The sequence below is a fragment of the Columba livia genome, chromosome 1, assembly GCF_036013475.1.
Source record: "Columba livia isolate bColLiv1 breed racing homer chromosome 1, bColLiv1.pat.W.v2, whole genome shotgun sequence".
Lineage (NCBI taxonomy): Eukaryota > Metazoa > Chordata > Aves > Columbiformes > Columbidae > Columba > Columba livia.
This window is the reverse complement of record NC_088602.1, coordinates 204,286,710-204,312,389: the sequence shown is the minus strand read 5'-3', so window position 1 is coordinate 204,312,389 and position 25,680 is coordinate 204,286,710. Positions and strand designations below refer to the sequence as shown.

The 25,680-nt window shown below is 45.9% G+C and overlaps 1 protein-coding gene across 11 annotated transcripts in view; it reads right to left on the bottom strand.

Moving 5' to 3' along the window:
* Nucleotides 1-25,680, bottom strand: part of FRMD4A (FERM domain containing 4A) — a 395,327-nt gene that overhangs the window by 37,864 nt on the left and 331,783 nt on the right. For all 11 annotated transcript variants that reach the window (XM_065049256.1, XM_065049257.1, XM_065049260.1 and 8 more), the window contains 5 exons: nt 21,938-22,003; nt 21,679-21,736; nt 19,782-19,868; nt 4,747-4,823; nt 951-1,089 (listed from right to left, as the gene is read on the bottom strand). In XM_065049256.1, the coding sequence (XP_064905328.1) occupies nt 951-1,089; nt 4,747-4,823; nt 19,782-19,868; nt 21,679-21,736; nt 21,938-22,003 (427 nt within the window). The remainder of the gene's footprint in view (nt 1-950; nt 1,090-4,746; nt 4,824-19,781; nt 19,869-21,678; nt 21,737-21,937; nt 22,004-25,680) is intronic.

Below are 25,680 nucleotides of genomic sequence, written 5' to 3'. Positions count from 1 at the left end.
GAAATGGTTCATGAAGGGACCTGATAAGCCAGGGCTTCTGCAACCTCTGCCTGAAAATGCGGACAGTGCGTTCAGCAGCAGCAGGATGTTGTTTCAGCTATTTGGAGGAATATCACCCTGCCCATTCCTGCCATCTCACCAGAGACAGGGGGCAATGCAGGCTGTATAAAAAGGTATCCACTAAATACAGACTCTGTCTTTGTAAAATTTTACACCAGCGTGCTCATAGGGAGAGGGGCATCTGCATGAGAAGTCTCAAAGTGATCTCAAAGTGATCAAAGTGATCTCCTGCTGCTCTGGGTATGCCTAAAATGACTATTGATGAAAGGAATTAGAGTGAGAGCACACAGTCCTTTGGTTTCAAGGTGGTTTCTTTTGTATACTGAGCAGCCTTTTGTGCAGCACCAGATCTAGAGAGTTTCTTGTAGGGCTAGGCTGTCAGCATCTTGTCCTCCTTCTTCTGTTGTGAGATTCCGTGTGGAGACAGAAATAATATCCCTATCCCTCATTTCTAGGAAAATATGATAGTAAAAAGCAAGGGACAACAAGAAGGATTCAGAAACAGGTGTACAGTGTGAAGCTACTTTGAACTCACCTATTGGAAGCTGCCCTAACTTTACGACAGAGTTCAAGAACCAGAAGACATGTGGAAACCATCCAGACAGGGACATGACCTTATCTGCCTGTAAACTTCGGCTCTTCCAATTTGACCACAGTTCAGTACAACGTTTCCCCCAATCCTCACTCCCATAGACATGAATTCAATACAAATTCCCTCAGTCTCACCAAAGCCAGCAGATATTTAGAGTCAATTTGCCTTTTTATTGACCTCAAGTAGAAAGGGAGGACAGGAAAAGAGCCACCATCTGGACTCGACCTTGCTGGGACTGTGGGGAGTGAGAACTGACTCACTCGCCACAACGGGCACTTCCCACCTCCAACATGCTTACCTTGCTTTGCTTTCTGTCCAGGTAGAATTGATGTTGACTAATGGCCATAGCCCAGATAGACTTTATTAGAGCTGGACAGGCGTACCACGTGTGCACAGCGATGCCACTATGCCCAAAAGTCCTCCTGGTCACAGATGCCCTGGAGAGGAGAAAAGAATGAACTGGGGTTACACCAAGGTTTCCTCAGATTGTTTTCTGTGGCAGAACCTATCACAGATCTCATAGTAAAAACTGCTGTCTTTATTGCACACACCCTTGTGCTACTGGGGAAAAATGCTCAGAGAACAGCAATAAGTAGCTACTCAAGTCAGGACAGCATTTACTTTAAACAACTCCTCAAGTTAGCAAGTTCCGGAGGACTAATAGTAAAGATCATCCAGTCAGTCCAGTTCAGACTGTATTCCTGAGTTAGGCTGAGCTGATGCTGACCTGCTACATGTCCCAGGGGAGTCACCAATGCTAGAGCATGTGTGAATCGTCTGAGTCTCATCACATGCTGAGACACCTGAGGCCAAGTCCGCACACACCACTGGCTTTGGACAGTGACTATCAAACATTAGGATCCAGGTGACAACTAAAGATCCACATGATCATTTAGAGAATGTGGGAGAAATTCTTCAGGTACCTTGATTTCCCCACTTGTAAACAGATGTAGCAGGACTTGCCATGTGGGATGGAAAAGGGGAGTTGTGAGGCTCAGAGAGGTCTGCCTAGTGCCCTGGAGAGAAGAATGTTACTCAGCGATTAGCTGAGTGAACATAAAACCAGGAAAAATAAGAGTCAAATGTTTCCTCTCTGGGAGTCCCAATTGTCCTTGAGTATTAATAGCAAAAACCACAGTTTAGATTTCCCCATGCTTTCACAGCTGTACAAAAGTGCTTGATTATTCCTCCCCACCCCTCAACTCTAACCCCGCCAGCAGAGCCCCTGACACCAGCACACCCAGTCTCACAGTGTCCTGGTCTGTAGAGCCCTCCCCATGCTGGGATGAAGCACTGGCTGGAGGAAAACAAGCCACTGATCTATGAAGGCCCAAATAAAGGAGGTCCTCCTCTCTGGTGTGTTAAGAAGAATCTTGTGGTGGAGTAGAATTATGAAATGAATGTGAACATGGGTACAGAGACTAGCACAGAAACGTGGTCTGAGACAACCAGGATCTTATGTTTCAGCGTTATCCTGTGCTGAGCCCTTTCCATGTGACTGGTGCAGAAGACCTTGTCCTGTTGTATTGTTCTTGTGAGAAAACTCTCCATGGATGCAGCAGGACGGCAGCTGATGGTCCTAGTGAGGGTGGGCACTGGGCAGGGAACCCAGGCTGTGCTGGGTGGTGCTCCTGAAGCTGAGGCTGGAGAGGAGATCCAACTCTGGATGCTTTATGTTGGTTTAAGGGACACAAACCATGGCAGCACATTGGTATACAAGACGGTAAGCCATTAAGGCACCCAAACATGGGCTAAGGCCTTAATTCTGGTGTCATCCTATCCAGTTCAAATGCAGTTACTTGTTTTGAACTCTCAGAAACATACTCTGCAAGCTATTCATCTTCTCATTGAAAAAGCAGTGATTTCTAATTTTTTTCTTTTTTTGGGATCTGTTCATGTTTCCCATCAAAACCGCAGACCCCAATCAAAAGTCTGCAGACTTAGCTGGTTAGAGCTGTGGACTTTCCACAACTGTCTTTCAGGGACCTGTGAGAGATGGCCCATGGGTGCTTTTTCCATGACTCCCCTCCACATGTGCCACATGCGCTATGGAATTAACCCCGTTGATACCCCTTAAAACATATCGTTTCTCTCCTTTGTGGGATAAGTAACCATGATGAAGAGAGGTTAAACGGCTTGTTTGGGACAGGAAACCACGGGCAGAGGCAGGGCTTGAAAACATACACTGTGCTGCCCAGCCCTGGCCACAACCACGGAGCTGTGCTTGATCTCTTGCGAGAGTGGCTTCGCTGACTCAGGCTCTGGTTTGGCTACATGGAGAGGAATGCAGAGGGAGCAGTGTGTTGGCTACTCCTCTGCCTCCACATGCCCAAAAACTCCTCACAGGAGTCCATCCCATGTGGCTGGGAGACTACGACCAGAGCTGGGTTCCCACCACGCCACTGCAATGTGCCTTGCTGCTTTACAGTGGTGGTACTCTCTGGTCATGAAAACCAACCAACTGAATTCCCTTGCAGTGAGAAAGTACCAGGCTGACAACCTGGGACGGGGTTTTGTCCTCCTGGTGTTGATTCAGAGGAACAACACAACCGAATAAAAAACGGAAGCTCTCTTGTGTCAGTAATTCCTATCATCAAAATATAAATGAGACAGAAGAGGTTCCTCCGTTTGGCCATATTTCATGCATAGTACTGAGTTGCAAACACCATCATGATTTTAACTTCCCAGAGCTATTCACTCTCTGTTCCTGCTTATACACAATGGCCAGCCTGGGTGTTCAGGGGCTGCTGGTTGCCTGCAACACGCGTTTCTGACACCTCACCCAGAGGCTCGGCAAGGGAAGGAGCACACCACCCCCAGCTCCTGCTGCTGGAAGATCTCCCAGCGTATTCTCAGCTTCGGGAATTTGCTCTGCTAGGTTTCATGCGACTATTTACATGCTTAATATTAAACAGATGCTTCAAGGCTCTGCTGACCTGAAGCTGCGGAATGGTACGAGCTGCTCTGCTCAGTTTTTGCTTAACAAAATGCACTCATGGAGATAGGCACTGTTGTGTTGGTGTGACTATGTGCATATCAGGGCAAATAAGTACAGAAACTGCATGCAAAATTCCCCGAGTAAAAATACATATATTCGTACGCAGATAGGCACGGGAAACGGGTGAAACAGGATCACAGCTGAGCGATCAGCAAAACACAGTACTACGAGAAGCACATCAAATCAGTCTGGGAAGAGAGCTGGTTTCCATCAGCCGTATTCATACTTTGCTAGTGGGACACTGCTTTTAGCGAGAACAACTTACAGAGCAATATACACACTGTTCACTGTCTGCAATAACCACCCACTAACGCAAACGAACATGGGGTTCAGAACGCACTGATTAGATGCGACACAGGCAATTGAACTCACTCTCGCCCACGTTGGATCTGTAAAGTAAGAAAAAAAAAAAGACTCCTATGCCAAAAAGACTGATGGGCTTTCATCCAGACTGCCGGTAAATCTCTGGTGCGGTGCCATTCCTTTCAGTTGCACTACTGAATATTTATTTACAAGGAAGCATGTGAGTACAAAATCTGGCGCCCATCTGTGGGCTCCAAGTGCAACACGGGGGTAAGGCAAACCCCCTTCCACGCACGGGGGTGCCGGCACCGCAGCTGGATCACCGGAGCTGCACATCCCAGGGGGTCAGAAGGTGCCAAAACAGAGGGAAGGAAAAAAAAAATACTGCTAGGAGTTGAGGGGAAGCGCATCCTCAGAAACACCTACCCGAGCCCAAAATGTGCCGCTGAAGGAAGCGGCAGCCCCCGGCTCAGTACCCGCTGCCCTTTGCTTACGGGATTCCCAGATACGAAGCGCAGCAAACCCCGCAGAGGGGTTGGAGCGCGGCTCGGCACAGCAAAGCCTGGCTCGGCATGGCTCAGCTGAGCTGGGCATGGATCAGCCTGGGTTGGCAGTTCAAAGCCCGGCTTCGCATGGCACAGGATGGCTCAGCCCAGTTCGGCATGGCTCAGCGCAGCTTGGCACTGCAAAGCCCGGCTCGGCATGGCTCAGCGCAGCTTGGCACTGCAAAGCCCAGCTCGGCATGGCTCAGCCCAGCTCGGCACTGCAAAGCCCGGCTCGTCTCGGCTCTCACCTGCGCGGGTCATGCACCTCCACTGAGAACTTCTTCTCGCGGAAATAGAGGTTCTCCAGCTGCCTCCATTGGAAGATCTGCGGGGAGAAGAAGGGGGTGAGGCAGCTCCGCGCAAACCCCCGCCCAGCCCTGCCCGCCGCTCCGCTTCCTCGCGGCGCTGCGGCGGGGCTGCCCCGCTCCGCTCCGCCCCGGCCCGGCCCCGCGTCCCGCCCAGCAGCCGCGGGGCAGCCCCGGGGGCGGGCAGCGCCCTCCCGCCCGACCCCCGCTGCCTGCGGTGGGCTCGGTGCCGCCGGAGGGGGAGGCGGGGAAGGGAGCCGGTTTCACTTTGCAGGGAGAAGAACGGTTTAAACACATGCAAGCCACGGGAAAACCGGGATTCAGACGCCTTTTTTCCTTGGAGGGCGGGTAGCTGGCACAGCAGCCCTTCCCTCGGCGGCCGTACGTGTGCAGCACTGACCTCGGAGGGGTCTGGTTGGGGAGGTGAGACCCCCACGGGGGCAACTTGCACCCCTCCACTGAAGTGTGATACCCAGCTCTGCTTTTACGCCTGCAATCGATGTACAACTTCACACCATCATAAGCCAAGCAGTGTCAGTTCATCCGTCCCAGGCGCTGGCGCACTTGTGTTAGTGGTGCCCAGGGCTACAGCGTGCTCCCGGTGGCACGAAACACAGCAATAAGTCATATTCCTGCCTCCATTTTACAGGCTGCCCCACTGGGGCATCTCAAAGCACTGTGTAGACAGAGCCCAACGCTATCACCAAGGGGGGAAACTGAGGCATGAAGCAGGTGACTGACTTGCCCATGGTCACAGAACTGAAATTCAGCTCTCCCAGGCTGCTGTCTGTGTCAGTACTGGCCAAGGGGTCTCTGCCTGATGCCCTCACGCAGTCCCTGTACCCACACCTCAGCTCTGAAGTGACCCTCATCTCCCAGGGAGGAGGGACGACTGCTCACAGAAGCAGCACGAAGGACGCGGTGACTGCAAAACACCGTGTCAGCTCTGCAAACCACCTCACCGTCACCGCCGCAGACAGGTCCTCTGCCGCCTCCTCTTTACAAATGAGTAAGCCAAAATTCAAACCCTGGCTTCCAGGCTGCTAATCCACAGGGAGGAGGCAGCTTCCACCCCCTGGGCATCTTGCGCTTCAGCTTCCCTGTGCTGCCCCCAGCAAGTAACCTCGCTGGGGAGCAGAGCCAGCAGAGCTTTCCCTGATTTATAACTCCCTCTCCCACTACAAGCAGCTTCTGTGGAGTTCCTGTCCTACCCCCAAGGAAGGCGCTGGCTCCTGCCTTTCTGAGATAAGCCGCTTGCCAGTGTCAGCGCTCTGGAGATAAGTAAACAGGAGGTGTAATTTGATTTGCACTGATTAAGCTGCTGGTGGAGCTGAAATCTAGAAAATAAAACAAGCCACAGAGAGGACTCAAAATTTTCTTCTTGCTAATGTTTCAGGTGCAGCAAAACTGAAAATATTTGTGTTTGTAAAAATTTCCAGCCAGCAGGTTTGTTTTGTTTTGTGTGTGTATTTTGTTTTGTTTTCTTTTTCTATAAGGGGTTTTGGAAGCTAGGATGGGGTTAGGAGGTCTGCATCGCAGAAGGGTAGGGGAGGAAGGGGGTCAGGATGGATGGGAATCTTGCAAGGATGGGTTACACTGTCCTTATAGGATTATTTTATTCCTCCATTGGAAAAACTATTTGCTGCCTGAAAGTCATAATCACCAAACAGAGCACAGAAATAGCCAGTATTATACCCACCAAGGGAGGACAGACATGGGGTGAAAGGGTTAAGCTGGGAGCTGAGCTCTGAACACAGTCTTTCTCCCCTGCAAGTGCCCAGCACTACAGCCGAGCTTCAAAGTCATGAAAAGGAAGTTTGGGGCCGAAACTCCCACTGACAACAACAGGGGTCAAGCCTGAGACTGCCATGTAGGCTGCTGAAAACATCCCTCCCTGCTTCCAGATGCCCGTCCGCAAGGCGGGGAGGATAACGCGTCCGTGCCGCACAACATGTGCAGAGGACGTGTTTGGGAGGCGCTCAGACATGTGGAACACATAAGAGTCTTAAAAAAACCAGCAGATCACACTCTTCAGAAAACATCCCTCTGTCCCTGGGTCCCCCATTGTCATTTATGACTAAACTTTGGTGCGGTGCAGAAGGAATTTGAAACCCTTTTCCGAGCTGTTGGTAGCCGCTCTCCTTCCCATTCTCCTCCCTCAGACTCTGCTGGACTGTCCCCTGCGCTCCAGTCCTTTCCTATTTTATCCTCTCTGCTACCAAACCTCACAGTGCTCAGTTCATTAACTGCAGCGCCGTTTCCCTTCAATGATAAACTCCAACTGTCCAAACACGCAGGGCTCTGGGGGAGCTGTTCAGATGACCCAATGTAGGCGTTTGGTGCTGTTTTCCATGCCCCGGGAGTACCCTGCCTGGCCCTGGCCGTTACCATAGGGCTGGTGCTGCATCTGCCAGCCCCATGCAGATGTCTTGAATCCCCAGCAAATCCTAAAATGGCATTAGACACCTACATTTTGAGTACTGAAGCAGCTTCCCAGATCACTGCACTTTTATATTTAGTTTCTTTGTTTTTCTTGGCAGGGTGCAGAAGGAGGCAAATCCAAACTCTTGGGAGGGAGGGGGTGAAAGCGACCCCACAACCTGAATTTGTGTCTTTTTTTCCATAGTTCTGCTCTCCAGAACGTACACGTGCATTTCACCATTGCTGTAGCCGCTCTTCCTTTGCTCCCCAAATATTATTCTGCAGCCTCCCACTCTTTTTGCCCACGTTGATCTGAGAGGTCTCTATCCATAAGGAATTCAATCTACGAAAATCTGAATACCCACAAGAAAGTATCTGCTTTCCTGTTAGCTGATCACAACCCCTCAGGAGAAACAAAGCCTAAGGTCTCCCTTCAGCCAGACCTCCTAATGTAAGCAAGCTGTTCATTTCACCAGTTGCCCAGCTTATGTACGGTTTCAAATTGATGTTGTTAATTCAGTGACAGATGCACGAGGTGCCATTAGTGGGTCTTCTTGAATGGAAGCGTAATTTTTACCCATCAAGATGCTTTTACCACACTGGTGCTTGCAACCTTCACTGGGGAACAGGAGCCACAGCAGGGAGTTGGTCATAATTTCAACAGGGTCTTGTGGAAATGCAGTGACAACAGATGAGTGCTGGTTTGGGGGCTAATTTGAGTCAAAGCATGTGTGTTCATAGCTGGTTTGCCTCTTGCTACACTGAGGCTGGGTCTGGTTTGGGGTTATTTGGCTTGTGATTGTCTTTGCTTGATCACAGAATCAGAATAGTTTGGGTTGGAAGGGACTTTCAAAGCTCATCCAGTGCCACCCCTGCCATGAGCAGGGACATCTTCACCCAGCTCAGGTTGCTCAGAGCCCCGTCCAGCCTGGCCTGGGATGTCTCCAGGGATGGGGCATCCACCACCTCTCTGGGCAACCTGGGCCAGGGTTTTACCACCCTCATTGTAAAAAATTTCATTCTCATGTCTAGCCTGAATCTCCCCTCTTTTAGTTTAAAACCATTACCCCTTGTCCTATCGTAACAGGCCTTGTTAAAATGTCTGTCCCCTTCTTTATTATAGGCCCTTTTGATTTTCAGGGCTGAATCCAACATCTGTCCTTCTGGGTGGGACAATTCATATTGGCTTTTTCTGGTGTTGTATTAGGGGCATACTGGCTTTTGTCAGACAAAAGGTACCTCATAGCAGGTACTGGGACAGCATCTTCCCAAACATGCTGGACATGAGGTTTAGGAGACTAAAGTAACTCAGAAGTACAAGCTGAGAGCACAGTTCCCCTGCCCTTTAGTAGCTGCCTCACTTGGAGCCCACAGACAAGGGGATAATTAGCAGTGCTTGCGGTGGGGTGAGCTTCTGTGATGTGGTGGTTTGCCTGCTGGGATCTCTTCTGAGGTCAGCAGCCTATTTGGGATCATACAGCACTAGGCGACTTCAGATGGGAACAATTTTTGGTAGTGGCCATCATTACAGGCTGCACATGAGATCATTTAATCTTCAAGAGATACTTAAGGAAGTCTCTCTGAGACTGGCTTTTGAGCACAGCTGCACATTCATGCATGCATGTGAAATGGGAAGGAGTACTTAAAAAGAAGAAAAGAATTACCCTTATTCCTGCCTCCTCTCTGGGGACTGTCCCCACTGTGGGCTCTGTTGCATCCTGCCAATAAAACTGGAAACAACGCTCTCACTTGAATTTGCAAGACTGCTTATCAACGTGCAAACATTCAAGGGAATAATTGTTCCCTGTCGGACCATGTGTACTCTTTCAAATATGCTGGGGTAGGTGTGGAGGACGTGGTGGGGAAGCCAGTGCCAAAAATGGCTTTTCTGCAAATCTGGCAGCCTAGAAGAGGAGCCAGGGGAGAGATCCGAGTCGTGCATGGTGCACTGCGGAGAATTCAGGTGCAAACTACAGGAATTTTTTCATTGGAAACCCCTTCCAAGAGGCAGGTGAGCTTGCCAGGCACCAGATGTTTGTGACTTGTTACAAAGAGCCGCAGTCAAAGCCCTTCAGACGCAAGCTTCTTTTGTGAGCACACTTGTAGTTTGCTGGCTGCTCCCTAATTAAGCTGAGCCCAGAGGATAGAAGGCCCAGGGATCTGCATCCGTTTGAGCCATGTGATTCTGAACACAGTTTTTAGCATTTTTATTGACTGTGGGGCCAGTGCCGTGGAGTTTGCACACAGCAGGAGGTAGGGTCAGCATAAGAGCATTTGAAAAATGCCAGAGGCTCCTGATAAAGAAGGGAGGGTTTTTTTTTGTGAATGAAATGTAGGGGTGTTTCTGGCTTAGTCACTCATGTTCTGGGTGACCTGGACATCGCTGAGGTGTGGGGACCTGAGTCGTACTCTGTCCCTTTGTGCTCGGAAAGCCTTGGCTGAGTATCCAGTGGAGGGATCATGCCCTGCCTTTGGGAACCCCAGGAAGTAATGAGGCTATTGTTGGTTCCTGTGTTGTCCTGTAGTTCAGGGACAGGACGGAGAATTGCTGAGGGGCAGCACTGGTGGTTGGTACCTAGTGCTCTCTGGATTATGGTTCCTAGAGAAACATACCCAAATAGTACCTTTTGGAGCTATTCTTAGCTTCTCCATCCTGGGGTTGAGGTACTGGGTCCCTGATACTGTCTTCTGCCTGGGGACACAGTGTGAACCATTTTGCATTGGGTCTATTAAGATGGGGCACAAGCAGAACAAGGTTATTCAGCGATGCACATGCTCTCAGGGGTTTCAGATTTCACAACTGGTGGCTGTTCAGAATTAAAACATTTGCAGAAGTCTACAGAGGATCTACTTGCTGTTTGACTGCTCTCTTTGGTGACCTAAAAGGGATTTACAAAGGAGATGGAGACAGACTTTTCTCAGAGGTGCGCAGCTAAAGGATGAGAGACAATGGACATGCGTTGTGGCAAGGGAAATTCCAACTAGATACATGAAAAAAACCCCAAACAAACACAATCAGTGAAGGTCATTAAATATTAGGGCCATGAGTAAGCCGATCAAACTCTGAAGCTGGCCTGACTTTGAGCAGGAGTTTGGGCTATAGGCTTTTTGCTCTATATTTTTCTTTGATTCTAAGCATCTAATAAATGACCAGCTGTAATTGCTCTTGGACTTCCTGACCTATATGGCATCTCTCAGTCCTTCAAGTCTTGCAGCTTCTTAGATGATTAATGCCTTGTTAAATCGTACTATGCAGAAGGAACAATCACCCTCCCAAATGCACACATTGCCACCCAGACTGGATACTCTGAAAGGCTTCTAGGAAAGGCAGAGAAATAACATGGCACATTTCTAACAGCCCAAATGCAACTCCTTCCCCCGCCTACGCTATGGGCAAGAGCCAGCCCTGGGTGACATCCTGATCCTAAAACTGGTACTAAACAATGGAACTAAACAATGACAGTATTTTCACACAGCTTGCCTGAGTGCAGCTACAAACTCCCAAGTCTTTTGTTTTGCAGTTTAAAGACAAAACAAACATAACAAAAAAATTCCTCCTTGGAAATGTAATTCCCTCCACTGAACAAACCAGCAAGCAAAATTCTAGGGGTTGAGTTATGTAGAAGGTCAGGGTGGAGGTTATGAGCGGTCTCTTTTTGGCCTTAAACTCTATGAAAATCACAGTTCCAGCTAAGTCAATGGCAGTTTTGTCCCAGTGATTTCAGTGGGGTCATGGTTTCCGGGCACAGATTTGTGTTCTGCCTCAAGCCAACCCTGCTCCCATCAATCATACCTCTGTCAAACTAGTTTGAGTGAATGAGGAAGGATTTGGTCCAGGCAGAACAGCACCATCTCAGCTCAAACAAATGGACTCTTGTTTCAGGGCCAGATTTACCAAGAGATTTCCGTGGGCTGTCACCTGTGAATTAGTGTGACCCATTGCTGAGGGTGCCCCCAGGTCACGAGATGGAGATGCTGCTGCACCATAACTTAGCCCTCCATCCTGCCACACTTCCATTCATCCCTGTATTTCTATTAGTTTGGGGTTTGCTTTTTTTTTTTCTTTCACTTCCCAAAACAAAAAAGTGAAAGGTTTCCTGTGTGATTTGATGTGGGAAACAGCCCCACCAATGATCTTCCCAGAGGCTTGTTGTCCACCCTTCCCCCACGGAATGAGAGCGTGGCTTGGCAAAGTGGGACTTTCAGTGGTCTGTCAGCAATCCCAGCTCACTGTCTAATTACTTCTTCCCCTCAGGCTTCAGGACTCTTTTTGTGCCAAACAGACAAACAATTTCTGGTCCAATTTCAGATCCGTTTTGCTGTGCGCTCTTCTCATGGGACCACACCACCCAACAAACATCTCTGGCTTGACCAAACAGAAATTGAGTCTAGATCTATATAATCACCACTCTGCATTCATTTCCATTATGGAGAGACAATTCCTTATTAAATTTCAAAGTGGTTTATTGACTCAGAGAGACAGCAAAGCATCAGATCACAAAGGGAAGAGCCGCTATTTGGACAAAGCATTATTTGTCTTCATAACATAGCTTGCTATTTGTGTCTATAACCGTATAGAGACTGGGAGATCAGACTTTGATTTTATATACAAGCAAATCCATCTTGGCTGCACATATATATCTGCTGGAGGCTGTTAAATATTGCATTGCTGTCACCATGCTGGGTGTGTCAAAATCAATATGTCTACAGAGAACTTTTTTCCTTGTTCTTGTAAGTTAAATTTTCTCCCTTTTATCCTCTGCAGGCAAATCAAAGTGACTAGATCTTCCTGCATTAAAGATCTCTCCTTTCTGACATAATATACTATGTATTAGATACAGGATGCCCAGCCTGTGAATCAGCTGTGCACCCTAGAATGATTTATACTGCCCACAAACCATTGCTGCTACTCTCTTTCCTAAGGATCATTTTGTCTTCTCTAGTGACATGACTAAAGTACATCTGTCTTGGAACCAAAATACAGGAACCACCATCCCCATCCCACACTGCTATGACGATGCACATCTGTATTAAGTTGTGTGACTAAAAATATGCCTGTGCTGCAGTGTCTGTGTATGGGGTGCCACGGCAGCAGCAATTCCATGTAATGGGCTGCAATGCCTGACCTCTGAGCCTCCTGCCCAGGTCACTGACCTGAAGATGCCTCATATTCATAGCTACTGAATAACTGGGTCCCTGCTTGGCTTCTTCTGCAGATAAAAATACCCAGGTCTTCGGAGTAGTGAGTCCTGGTGAGCTAAGAGCCAGCGTTTGAGAAGGAAGGGGCAGGCGAAGAGCCTGGTCCCACTTCAGAGCCAAGCACAAGTACTGGACGAGGTTTGAGTCTCTAGATCTCCACCCAAACTCCAGGGCGCCGAGGTCCAATTTCTTTCACTTTGTGCTGTCGGAGTGATTTGTTTTTGCGTCTTGTTGAAGTTCCTGCTGTGTGCTGCAGAATCATTTAAGACTTGGCTGCTGCTTTTATAGAGAATACGACCCTTTAAGACCTGAATACGACAAGGCACTTAGAGTAAGGGAGTTTTACTTTGATGGGACTACTATATTTTATGGTAGCCATGGGTTCGACTTGCCTGGGTCAGGGGACAGGATGTCATGGTGCAGTCTTTGTGAATGTAAATTCTTAGAGAAAACCCGGGGGACTGTGTGCCTGATGGTATCACCACAGTACACATATACTAAACTACCAAAATAGTGCTGGTTTCCTTATAAAACAGCAGTGCCTTACCCTGTGTATTAGTGTTTACAAGCATTATAGTTGATCAAGCTACTTATTTGCCTAGATAATGCAAACTGAGCATGACTGTTCTATGATTTTTAGTAAGTTGCTTTACTTAGACAATCTACTTAGTGGTCTGAGATCAGCTCTTTTTGGGAGAGACACTGAAGCAAAATTTTACCTGCTTGTTTGAGAAAGAAAAAGTGGTGATGATGACCCATACCTAACTGTTAATTCATCCTGGTTCACCAGGGCACATTCCATGTAGCCAGATGGTGAATGGGGACATAAACTACTTGATGTTACAAGTTCCCACTTTTTTTGGCTGGGTTATGTTGAGCTCTGATCCCTTTTCTGGAGCAATTTCCTTCCCGGCCACACAATTACAGTGGTGTGACTGAGGATGGGGCCCAGGGGACAAACGGTGGCAGGATTGTGATGGGGGAGGAGGGTGGTGAAGGCCACTGCAGTCGGTGCTGGTGCCAAAAGAAATGTTCGCTGAATGACAGCCCAAGTGGCATGTCCGGCCAAATCCCATGGAAGTTGTCAGTGTCAGGGACAAAATCCTGCTTTCCAGCCCAGTGTGCTCTGATCAGATGTATTCATCTCCCAGTGCTCTTGGCAGCTTTTTGGAACAATGCAAGACATGGGGTAGTGGGTGTTGAAAGGGGAAGAGCCTGATGCTGGATGGCAGACAACCCAAAACGAGGGCAAGAAGCAGCAAAAAAGGTGCCGGTGAGACCAGTGTCTTCTGTGTAACAGGGATGGAACAAGACATTTCATCAGAGGAAGGTCTTAAACTCTGGCTGCTCTTCAGCAGTCACAGGTCTGGGTCTTACATTTTGATACGGAAGGAAATGAAGTGAGCAACCTCTCTCCATGAGAAGAAACAGCATAATAAGGAACCTCGCTTTATATATGTCTCCCTCTTCCAGTGTTCCATATTTCCAAACACTAAACCAAGACTGAATTACTGCACTATAAAATGAGTTGAACCCGCCGTGACCTGAAGACTGGTTCAGTTTACAGCCAAGTCCATAATCCAAAAAGCATGAAGGATCAGCAACGGGAATAGAAATAAAAGCGCTGAGCAGAAGGAGTCAGCAGGTAGTCCTTAACAGTTTGCTAATCACAGTGAATAATTTACTACAGCAATACCACTGAGACTCCTCGAGCTTTTAAACCATATTTCCTGGAAATGTTTTCTGCTCCTCTTGTATCATTTGTAAATTTGAAATCTTTTATCCCTGTCTGCAATGCAAAGATGTTTGCAAAGGTCTTAGGAAATGATGCTGTTCCAAGAAAAGCCCAATTAGTCACAAGTCCAATACATTGTCTCCGACCCCACTTGATTCTGGATGCTCTAGACAAAGTCCAGCCCTTTCTGAATGTGCCCTGTGGCTCAGTGGCCAGTGAGAGAAGCGTCACCTATGTTCCATGCCTCTGACAACAGAAACCAACCTGCTGCCAAATCAAACACCCTCCTTGAACATGAGGGTTTATAACCCCTCCCAAAGTCCTGTTTGGAAACAACCAATTCAATGTTATAACTCTGGGTGGAGGGGTCACCCATACACACTTTTAGTCCCATCTTAAACCCTTCTAAACTCTTGACCTCGTGCAGCAAGGAGTTGTGCAAGTGGATTGACTTGCTGTAACTGAGCTGAATTTCATGTTTCTTTTGCCTTTTTGACTGTCCTGATGTCCTGTGATCTGTCAGGATAGAGACCAATTTGTCAGCTTCCTCCTCCCCATTGTTCATGAGTTTCTATATATTTCACATCTGTCCCTACTTTATGTTTTTTAAGTTACTGATCTGTCATTCCTTCACCGCAGGAATCACAAGTTTAACCACTCCATCAATGCAGTTACTGACTTGACAAAGCTTCATTATGCCCTAAAGCAGAGAGGATCTCTATTTGTTCTGCAGTAAAGTAGCTTTTAATTAGGTTATTGCTCCTCCTGTGTAAATACCTAATTTTGCCTCTGGAGTTGGGAAAGTTCACTCTATCTCTTGCTGTTTGGAAAAGGCCAAGTGACATCTCACAGCAACCTTTCACTTTCTGGACACAATTAACGTGCTGATTACTTTGCTTGTGCTTTTGACAAGCAGGTGTTTTCTCTCTGATCAGATGCTTAAAACTACTGATTTTACTTGTGCTTTGTATTGCTTGATAGGATGGGTCCAACTCAGCTCTCTTTTTTTTTAATGTTTAAATGGGAAGTCAATCTGTTATGGTCGCTTTGGATTCACAACAATACCACAAATTAAATTCTTCTGTAATGAGAATCCATAGAGTGTTGTGGAGACCTTATGGCAAGGAATGGAGTATTTTCCTATCATGCTTCATTTCGTCTCAGAGAAAGGATAATGCTGGGAAGAAATGGCAGAAACTGATATTTGGCTGTCACAGGGAAAATCTTTGTCAAGTTACATTCACAGATGAATTTTGGGCTGCCTTACATTTTGTCTTATTTCCAAATGTCTTTATTCCCCTTGGGTTCTCTTCAGTCAGCCAGAGAATGCAAACACTAATAATGTTTATGGGTCTGAGAAAAAAGGCTTACCTTAAGTTTCATTGCTACTAACCTTCTGTGGAAGAAAAGGGGATAAGACTACATAGTGGTATTTCTTGCAAAGGAACCAAACACTACCAGACTCCCCTAACGTCATTTCACCTTTGGTGATAAGTTAAACAAATTCTCTGTTTATTTGCCATATGGAAGTGCTTTGACTGACTTTGTTAATCATTCACTCTTCAGCTTGGCATTAATTGTTTACTAACTGTTAAGCTGTGTGCACTGAAAGATGCCTTTGGGCTCTTAAATCAGTGGGAATATCTCACCAAAACAACACCACTCACAGACGATAGAGTCACACAGTGGGGCTGCAGTGCCTTGCTCTTTCTTTTTAATTGCTCTGCAGTATGACAGTAATGCAGTAATGACCCTTCTCTGAAAAACATGGTTTTGGTCACTACAGGCTCAGCATTTTGTGGGAGAGTGGTGCTGGCCCATCACATCTGCAGACCTGGCTCCAAAGAATTTGCTTTGATTTATCGTGAGTATTGGATGGTGCTGACCCAAGGTGGGTAGAGCCCATCAGGACAGCGACTCCTATTTGATGTGTTTTTTCAAGGCACACTGAGCCTTGAAGTGCCTTTTCTCTTGACAGAGAAGATTTTGTAGAAGCTAAGTCTTAATTAGCATAGAGGGAGATGAATTCTGCCCATCCTGGATGCTGTGAGCTGCTGCTACTAAAAATTACACTGGTTCTGCAAGCCAGTACTGAACTTCCAGAATGCCTCAGCATATGGTTATGGAACAACACTCACACTTGATACTCCCTTCTTCTTGTTCAGCTGCAGAGATGGATTTTGTGAAGTATACCAAAACTTTTGCATTTATTTAATACCTAAGAATGAACACCTGTCAGATCATAACTGATCTGGACCAAATCTGGGTTCAAATAGGCAACATTCAAGAAGAATCCTTTGGCAGGGTTTGCTGAATCTGTGAGCTAGCCTGTGAAAATACAGGAGAAAACCAGAAGGAAGAATGATAAGCCTCGAAGTGATGACTTTGGGTAGCTTCAGGGCTTCCACAGAATTCAAGCACAGGCAGGAGGGAACATAAAAATAGAAGCACAGAGTCACATTAGGGCTCTGCAGCTCAGCGCAAGCTGCATTCCAGTTTAATAGCCCCACATTCCTACCTGAACCACCTTGGACTAGGTGCCAGACATCCATCTCAGCTGCATCCCCATTAATCCTGCAGGACTTATGCTTGAGAGAGAATAGCACAAGCAAGATCAGGTTCTGGCCTTGCGTCAGCCTCAATTCTCCTCTCTGGACTCATCCAACTTGCTGACAAACCCAGTTAGTTTTCTAGACACATGGCTGATTTACTCCAGCAATTTAATAAAAATGTGGTCTGACCGACGGCTAATGGGATCGCCTGAGATAGGCTCAGCTGCTTAGTGTGGGTTACAGTTTTACTTGCAAACACAATAAGCATGGAAATCTATCTAGTATGACACAATAGCAAAACATTATAATCCCCCTTATAAGACAAGCAAGGTTTTTGTATGCATTTAATATAAATGTCTTGGTTTGAGCTGGTTTCTTGCTACAATTTTCTGCTTGTGTTTCTTCCAGAGAGTTTATTTTCCATTGTAATTTTTCAATTTGTTTCTGGCATTGGCAACGTGCAGGAACAAAATCATAAAGATCAGAAAAGACATAATCTTTTTCCCCCTCCCTCCCTAAATTTACCTTGCAGAAAGTTCAGTAAGGTTCACTCCTCCCTTTTGTACAGCAAAGACTTGAACCAGCCCATGCTAGTATAGTGAAATGAATCAGACTATGGTATGCTCCCTGATACCAGGTTTATAAAGTGCAATTTTATAATCTAATTAGCAGGGGATTAAACATTGCTCCTTGCTGAGTTGGGCTGCTCTCGCCAGAGGGGTTTTACCACCTGTGTAGGGTAAGAAGTCTTTTTACTTGCTCTACAGAGGGTAAAAGCACATGATGGTGAAATATTGAAACCTCAGCCACTCTATCCAAGTCCTGTCCCTGATTTAGGTTGTGCATTTTGGAATAGTCCTGCCAACAGATGGGGTTTGCAAGCATCATGTAACAGAGAAATGCTCATCTAGGCTGTCTTTTCACTGCTGTGGTCTCTGGATTATGGCACTGGACAAATTCTAGCCTGGAAATTCCTGCTTTCCCTTCCCACCCAACCTTCCCTCCCAGATTTATGGCCACTTCTGCTAAGCCACAGAAGTCCTCAGAGGTTTATACATAAGGCGGCATCATTGTTTTGGGTCTCTTGGATTTTCTACATAATTTCCTGAGAGAGAAAAAAAAAAGAATTCTCTATAAAGAGAAAACTGCCACCATATTTTTTAGGGTTACACTTTCAGAAAAAGGGTAGGATATGCTTACAGTCTCTGATTCTAGCAGCAATGTGAGAGCTAGAGATATGTTAATAGAGACACAGACGCTGGCCAAGATGTTATCAAGCTCTAAAATGAATGCTACAGATTGGATCACCCTGAGTGGCTAAGGAGAAGAGAAATTAGAAAAGCTCAGAAAGGAGGCTTGGCTCTTCTAGGGGAAACATCTGTCTCCATTCATGCAGAGCACCTGACCTCTTTTTTTCTTTTGATGCTGCCCACCAACACTCTCATCCCATCACGGTTGATAAAAGTTGCTACAGCCTGTGAACAGCTGAGTACTTGTCACACCAGGACACTGTTTTCCTCCACAGAAATGTTTCTATCACTAAGACTGACTTCTGGAGGCATGTTTTAAGGACACGTTTTCCATGGGGGATTGGCACTAATGGAGGTATGTGGGTGCAAACCTCTAGCCTAGGCATGTTTTAAACCATCATGAGTATGGCTTGCCCTGCAGGTAATGATTGATCACAAATAGATATGTCTTTTAAAGCATAAATGCTCTGTGAAGATCCCCCATACTCCCTTCATCCTTTTCTTCAATGAATAAAAAGCCACATTAATAGCCTTCAGTGAATAAAAAAGCCTAATCAACGCACCTATTTTCTCCTACTGCCTCCTTAGCAGTTCTGTTTTCTACCAAAACCTTGATTCTAGTTTATTTTAATAGAAGATGCTGTCTGTGAGCACCAGGCAGTATCCAACTTGAATGTGATCAGAGGAGGTGAAAGAAAGGAAAGGGGGACCTTGGCACAGAAACATAATAAGAAGGAGAAAATGCAAAGAGAACTGCAGTATGTTAACTCAGCATGGAAGCATTTGCATCCATAGAAGAGCTGCCTAGTTGCTCCAAATCATCCAGTTCTGCAGCCTGCAAGCCAGCCTGAAACATGACCTCCTGATGTCTCCACAGGTCTGGAGTACAACAAATAATGTTGCTAACAGACTGTGCATGCCCACCTGCAGGGCATGTGCTCAGAGATGAGCTTTTTTCTGGTATTAGATGGCATCTTAGGTAGGAAAATCAGAACACATGGGTCCACCTAGTAGGATGAGCTCAGGGGATCAGAACATTCCTCCTCCCAAATGAACAGGATATTCCTTAGCTGGATTTCTCAAAGGCACTTTGGAAAGACTGAAACAAATCCCGATTTCCAGATGCACTGAAAGCCTCACTAAAAATAGTAATAATGAGACTAGAAAGGCTAATCACTGTCCACGCTCTAGTTTTGTGATCAGATCTATGCAGGCCATGCCCTGATTTGTAAACTTTTTCAAAGTAAAGTTCCTAAGCAAACCAGATAATGGACACAAGCTTTTTATATGCCTTTTCTTTAGGCATGTGATGAAAGTCTTCTTGTTAGCTTGACATTAACTCTTCAGTTAGTAAAATTGTTGCTTATCAAATATAATGCTGCACCTGGGAAGTTTTTCTCTTTGTAGCAAATGGAAGAAGCTTTCCTTTCCCTTCTGCCCTCTCGTATCATTTATGGCTTGACAATACACTAACAAGTGTTGGCTGAGCACCCTCAATCCCGCCACAACCAGTGGAGATGTAAGGTCTCCAGCACCTGAGATAATCAGTCCTTCAGTTCCCATTTATATCTTAAGAACGATGCAAAAAATTAAGCGTAAGTTTGCAACATTAAGTGACATTTTCCCCCTGTACCACAACATTTAGTAAGTTAAGAGCTATTTTTTCCATTACTTCTTTGCAGACATTCAGACAAGTTTAGGAGAAACAACATCCTTCAAAATCGCGTGGATCAACGCCAGCATTTGGCATCCGTCACACCCCCAAATCAAGTTGTAACATGTGTGGCAAGCCCAGACCTTGATAGAAAAGTAAACACTTACCTTTCTTGGTTTCACTTTGTCGTGGTAGTCATATTGAAAAATCCCCTTGTAGCTAAGTCCTAACCACCAAGGAATTCCCTGCTTATCCTGCAAGAAAAAAGAGAAGGAGTTACATTGAATGGGATGGGGAAATGCTGGAGATTCCCTAGGTTGCTGTTTAAGGTAAAGATTTGTTTCTAAGCAATATCTTTGAATGTCAAGGGTGCTGTTAAATTTACCCCTGCTGAATGTCCTCGAGTCACAAAGCCACATTGTGTTTAGGAGAGATCTGTTTCACTTTTAGCTATGACATCTAAAAGCATTTAAAATGCATCACCTGTGATCAAGTTACTCAAAAGGCAGCCTGGGGAGGTGGGAAGGTTTGACATGGGTCCATTGTGCAGGGGTGCATCCTCTTTCTCTTCCCTGCAAAACATTCAGCCTGAAGACTCAGAGACTGGAGAGGAAGGAAAGTGAATCACCCAGCTGACTTGAATTATGTGGAGGGATTTTAGCATTAATCTTGAAAATGCAGCAGTAATGGGATCTGAGAACTACCCAGTGATAAGGTCTGACAGGCTCAGACCCAACTGCTTTGTGTCTGAGTGTGCAATAAAATGGCCTTATGGAGTAATGGCTGATATCTGATACCAGCCTCTTTGCAATTTACTGAACTGGAGTCCTCAATGAAATTACGTCTGTTCCATTAACGTGATAGAGAATGGCAGAGTAAAACACAGCAAAGCCAAAACCCCCACCTCAGGCAGAAGCCAAACCTATTATGTGCAGTGTTTGCTGCCTCATAGCTGCTCACTTATTGATCATGGGGAGTTCACTGGAATAGCTCTCAAGTGTTTACAGGCTTGAACATCCATCCCAATCCACCAGATCTTTTTGGTTGAGAGTAGTCCAAGAGATCTGGTATCCAAGGGTGCTGGAGGGGTCCTGTCCTCTGGCAAAAGATTAAGCTAATGCCTTTTGCAAAATGCCATGCACATTTGCAGGAATAGACTAAAACTGCATCTCCCTGAGACAGGTGCTGCCAGATATTTGTGTTTTTATGGTACCCCTTGTGTGCAAGACATTACAGATGTATGGAAAACCATATGATCTGTGCAGAGAGATAATGATGAAACACATCAAAACTTCAGGGGTGATAAACGAGGGAATGTGCTCTGGGGAGTGTGGATCTAGTTTTCTTCATATGTTTATTGATTTCTCTACTTAAAAAAAAATAACAACCCTACACAGCTGGTCAGAAAGGGAAGTAATAATATAATAATAATAATATGAGACTGGAAGATTTGGTGATAAATCATTAGACAAAAGAAATAAGGGATTTCATGAATACCTGAATGAAATCCACATAGTTAGAAGCAGAGAGTTGTTTGGAGAGGGGGATATGTTATCTCTAGAGTAGGGGACAACGTTTTTTGGCATTAAAAAAATGTACTGTATCCTGCATCTCAAGCGAAGGGAGCTGCAGTCTGCAGGTCATGGCTGGCCCGAGTCAGTTGCTCATGGATTTGCTGTCTGGGAAAAATCTGACCTCCTAGAGCTACAAAAAGGAGTGAAGCATTTAGTCTGCCAGCGATGTGTCTGGCTTGTCCCTTTGGTGCTGGTTCACTGGCATCATCAGAGCTTGCTGCTGCTCGTGGGATGAACCTCTCCGGCACAATAGGACTCCAAGAGTTTTATCTCCAAGAACAGGATTTTCCTCTTTGGACCTGTATTTACCAAACATTCACTACACAGTTGAAATAAGTTTACTCTACTACAGGAAGTGAAACGAGATTTTAGTAGTAGTGCATTGTGTATAGTGTATTGTGTTGTGAAAGCAAGATGATTATTTGTACCTCTCTCTCTCCTTCTCCAACAACAGTTTCATTCAATAAATGACCCTTTTTGTAGCACGTACCTTTACTGCGTAATAATGCACTCCATATGTTGGGAGGGATTCTACAATACTCATGTAACTGCGAAACAACACATAAGAGAATAACGTGTGAGAAGGTGAGAGGATGATCTGGGAAAAAATGCTTAAATAAATAACTAGTTAAGTACAGAAATATTTAAAAATAAAGCATTAGATGAGATGGGAGACATAGTTACATATTGTATTTACAGTCCAGCATAAATATTTCCTGATAAAACAAAGGTCACAAGAAATCACTTACTTCACAATTGCTTGACCTCTTGTCTGACCATTTAGTTTCTTGTAATGTTCAATGACTCGATCCTCACTGGAAAAGAAGAAATGAGATGTTTTATACAATGACAGTATCATGACTAATAATCTTGCTGAAAGGTGAAGAGATACTTCTGTTAACACAGCTACCAACAGAGTGAATCAAAAGATGCCAAGCAAAGTGTTAGATGAGGGGATTTGATGCAGCCCAGGGTGAACAAGAGGGACTCAAAGACTGAAAATAAAAATGGTTTTCCAGGAGCTGGTTTTCTGGAAGAACTTTTTTTACTCACAGACACGGTACCTACATGTACAGACTTTTCCCTTTCTGCATTACTTTCCTTACGTGTAAATGGTGCCCATGATATTACACTGTGTGGCAGACAGATGTGTGCTGCAGCTGCTCAAGCTCTGCTTTGCCCTTGCTGGTGCAACTTCTCTCCAAGCCCATCAAGTTATCTGAAAACTAGCAAAGCTTTCAGAAATTGGTGGCCAGTAACAGCCCTAGGCCTCATGGATTGCTCCTCAATGCAACTGCGCAAAACCATGTACAGGAGCACTAGTGGAAGTGCTCTAGAGAAACTGCTGTCAGCAAGGAGTTAAATTCCTAGTGTACACAGAGGCAAGGTCTGTAACAGCAGGTTAAACAGTGGCAGGGAATGTTTCTAAGTCACTCGGATTTTGCTGTTAATGTACTGGTGTGCCTTTGCATATGTTTGGGTTATACTGACTTGCGTTCCCCCAGGCTATGTGCTGGGAGTTGGCGTGGGCCAGGCCCCATTCCCAACACTGCTTTGGAGACATTTTCATGGTATAGATGGACGCTGTTCCACACCAATGGGCCTCTGCATCAGAGAACACTTTTGAGCGTGTTTGATAAATGCATGTTGAGATATTCACCTATACACAGTAGAGAGGTAGCATCCAAGAGCAGATCACCTTGACCCAAAGGACAGACTGAGAGACATCTGTACGTTCACTTTTAAAGAATGTTATTTCTTCTTCTACAGTGAATAGGGTAGCAGGAGCACACAGAACCAGACCTATTTGCCGCACACAATCAGCTGTGCTAGCAAGGTTGCACCATAGCAAAGTATAAGCAAATTATCTCCTTTCAAAGGTCCACAGTATTCTCCTTTATTTCAACAGCATTCTTGTCAATCTACAGCCATGCAAGTCATCACAGTCTCCAACCCTGGCACTTTCAGACTGGTCTGACTTGGGTTCTACTCTAACTACCAGCAATGTAATGCCTACAGGACCGGCCCTGTTACATTGGCAGGACAGAACACTCAAGTCCTCAGGATTAAACCAAATCTCTTGCTTTTTATGTTGCAACACCAAGGATAAGGAACCTGTTGAGTCCCCTCGAGATACTATACAGACCTGGCCAGTCCAAGAGGAAGGAAACTTAAACTACCTTTATGCCACCTTTGTGCTGTCCCCACCTGGCACTGGATAAGCTTCCAGTAGCACCAAGTGTCCACCTAATGCCATCATGCTGCATATGGCTTAGGCCAATATGGACTGTCATTCCTTCCTCCCTGCAGTTCCTAGGCCCAGCTTGAGCCCCTAATGGGGCCTTTAAGGCAGCCACATGGTTGTCCACCATGTGGTAATCCTTCCCCAGGCAGAAATGAAGCTATTTTTATTGCTAGACAGTGTGAAGGAGCACAGGAGCGTGGGATGGTCTGGTAGATGACCTCACCACAACTGTTCAGAGATGCCCATGGGGACTTCTGTGGAAAACTGCAAAGGGTTTCATTAGCCCTGCCAACACAACCACATCTTCTCATTTCTGCCTTCACCATACACACCCTTGTGCCAGAGAGATCTGCATGGAGACAGAATCTCTTTTACAAAAAAGTTCCTCTGCTGGGTACAGCCTTCATAATGCCCTCAGTGATGTCACAGGTAGAAGCCACATAGAGCCTGCTGTGACATCGCACAGATGTTCTGTTCTGTGACATCACAAGGAGGACAAACTGCACTGTGACACAACAAACAAGCCGTGCTGTGCATGGATGGGCTGTGAGGGTTGGCACAGGGGAGCTGAGGGCTCTGCATCCATCCCTGGTAACACAGGGAGGAAAGGAGAGAACCAGAACCACCAGTGTGGACAGACTGGCAGCAGGGCCAGCTGTTCCCCCACAGGCCTGTCATTTGCCTGAGAGCAACTGCTTTCCTGACTTGTTCACTAAGTGATTTCGCTCAAAAGTCACTTGCAAAAATAAAAAGGGATCTTTATGGGGCAAGGTGATGTCCCACCAGCATGCCACAGTTGGCACAAGGTGCTGATTGAGTCAGTGACAAATTACATGGGTAAAGGAATGGTCCAGCTCTCCCATCAAATCCCTCAGAATAATTTTAATGCTTGGGAAATGATCTGTAAGCTATAAATTCAACAGCTATGAAACCATACTCAGCCCACTGATCCAAGCAAGTACCACAGATGTTATGGGCGTGCACATGAAGGCAGAGCCTGGGTTTCCTGCCATGATTCTCATAAACAGGATTAGTTTTGGAGCAATAACTGAATTACATGAGTGTTCAGTACTGGAAGATCTCCAAACCCCATCATTCTTAATAAAAAAGATAGACAGAGAGGGTTTGCAGCCCTTTGAAATTGCCTCTTAAACACACGATTACATGTGGATGCAATTCCTCTCTGTCTCAGACAGGAACAAACCAGGAGTGACTTCTCAGGAAACAATGGAGTTATTCCAGTAGAAAACGCTCTTAGCTTTAGTTTCCACTCTGTGCAGTTTATTGTACAGATCAAGCTCTCATGTTGATGCCATTCAAGGGAAGGATAGATGTACCTACAGGATGATTACCTAATGTGATTCCAGATGCGCTCTGCTTTCTTACGAATGATTATTACAAAATAATGGATATGTTTCCAGATCATACCCCTTTGGTCGGGAAGCCAATCGATGGCCCATTTCCTTCAAAAAGACAGACTAGATGTCAGGCAGTCTTCCTGAGCAGTGGGATGAATAAAGTTACCTTCTCAACCCATATTAAAAGATGTGGGGTAGTCCAGGCTCTGCCCAGTTCTCTGAACAAATGCAGGCAACACTCTCTGTACCTCCATTGCCTCATTAGGATACTGATGATCTTCCTTTGTACTGTATAATATTTTGAAGTCTGAAAATGTAAAGGGCAGATAAGAATCATTCTTGTTTCTAATTTTGGGCAATAAAAAGCAAGCCTGAACTATCAATTGAGCCATGAATATTTAAGAGTGGGATTTGCTGCTTTTCACCTTTCTACAACACTCAGCAACTCACACTTTGGGGAAAGAAACAGTCCAGTGCACAATTCATCCTGACAGCAAAAGGAGGTGAGGGCACCTAGCTCAGATGGAGAGGTCTACACTGAAGAAATGTTTGTGGTCAGATGAATCCCACCCCAGCTGTGTGACACTCATCTTCTAACAGTTCTTTGAACTTCCTTTTCATTCCCTGTGCCAGAAGGATCATCCAGCACAGAGGTCACTTGTTGCCTCCAGCTCTGGGACTGAGAAATAAACCCAGCATGTGCCAGGGAAAACAAGAAAATAATTTGTGGGTCAGAAGGAGCATTAGCAGAGCTTATAACCATTCCCCCCTATAATTTCAGCTGTTCACCTCTGAGTGGCTGCTGTGCTGCTATTGACAGCTGGGAGAAGCTGTGACACGGCTTGGACCGCCAGCTGACGCCTCCTCTCCCCCTGCCCTGGGTTGTTGC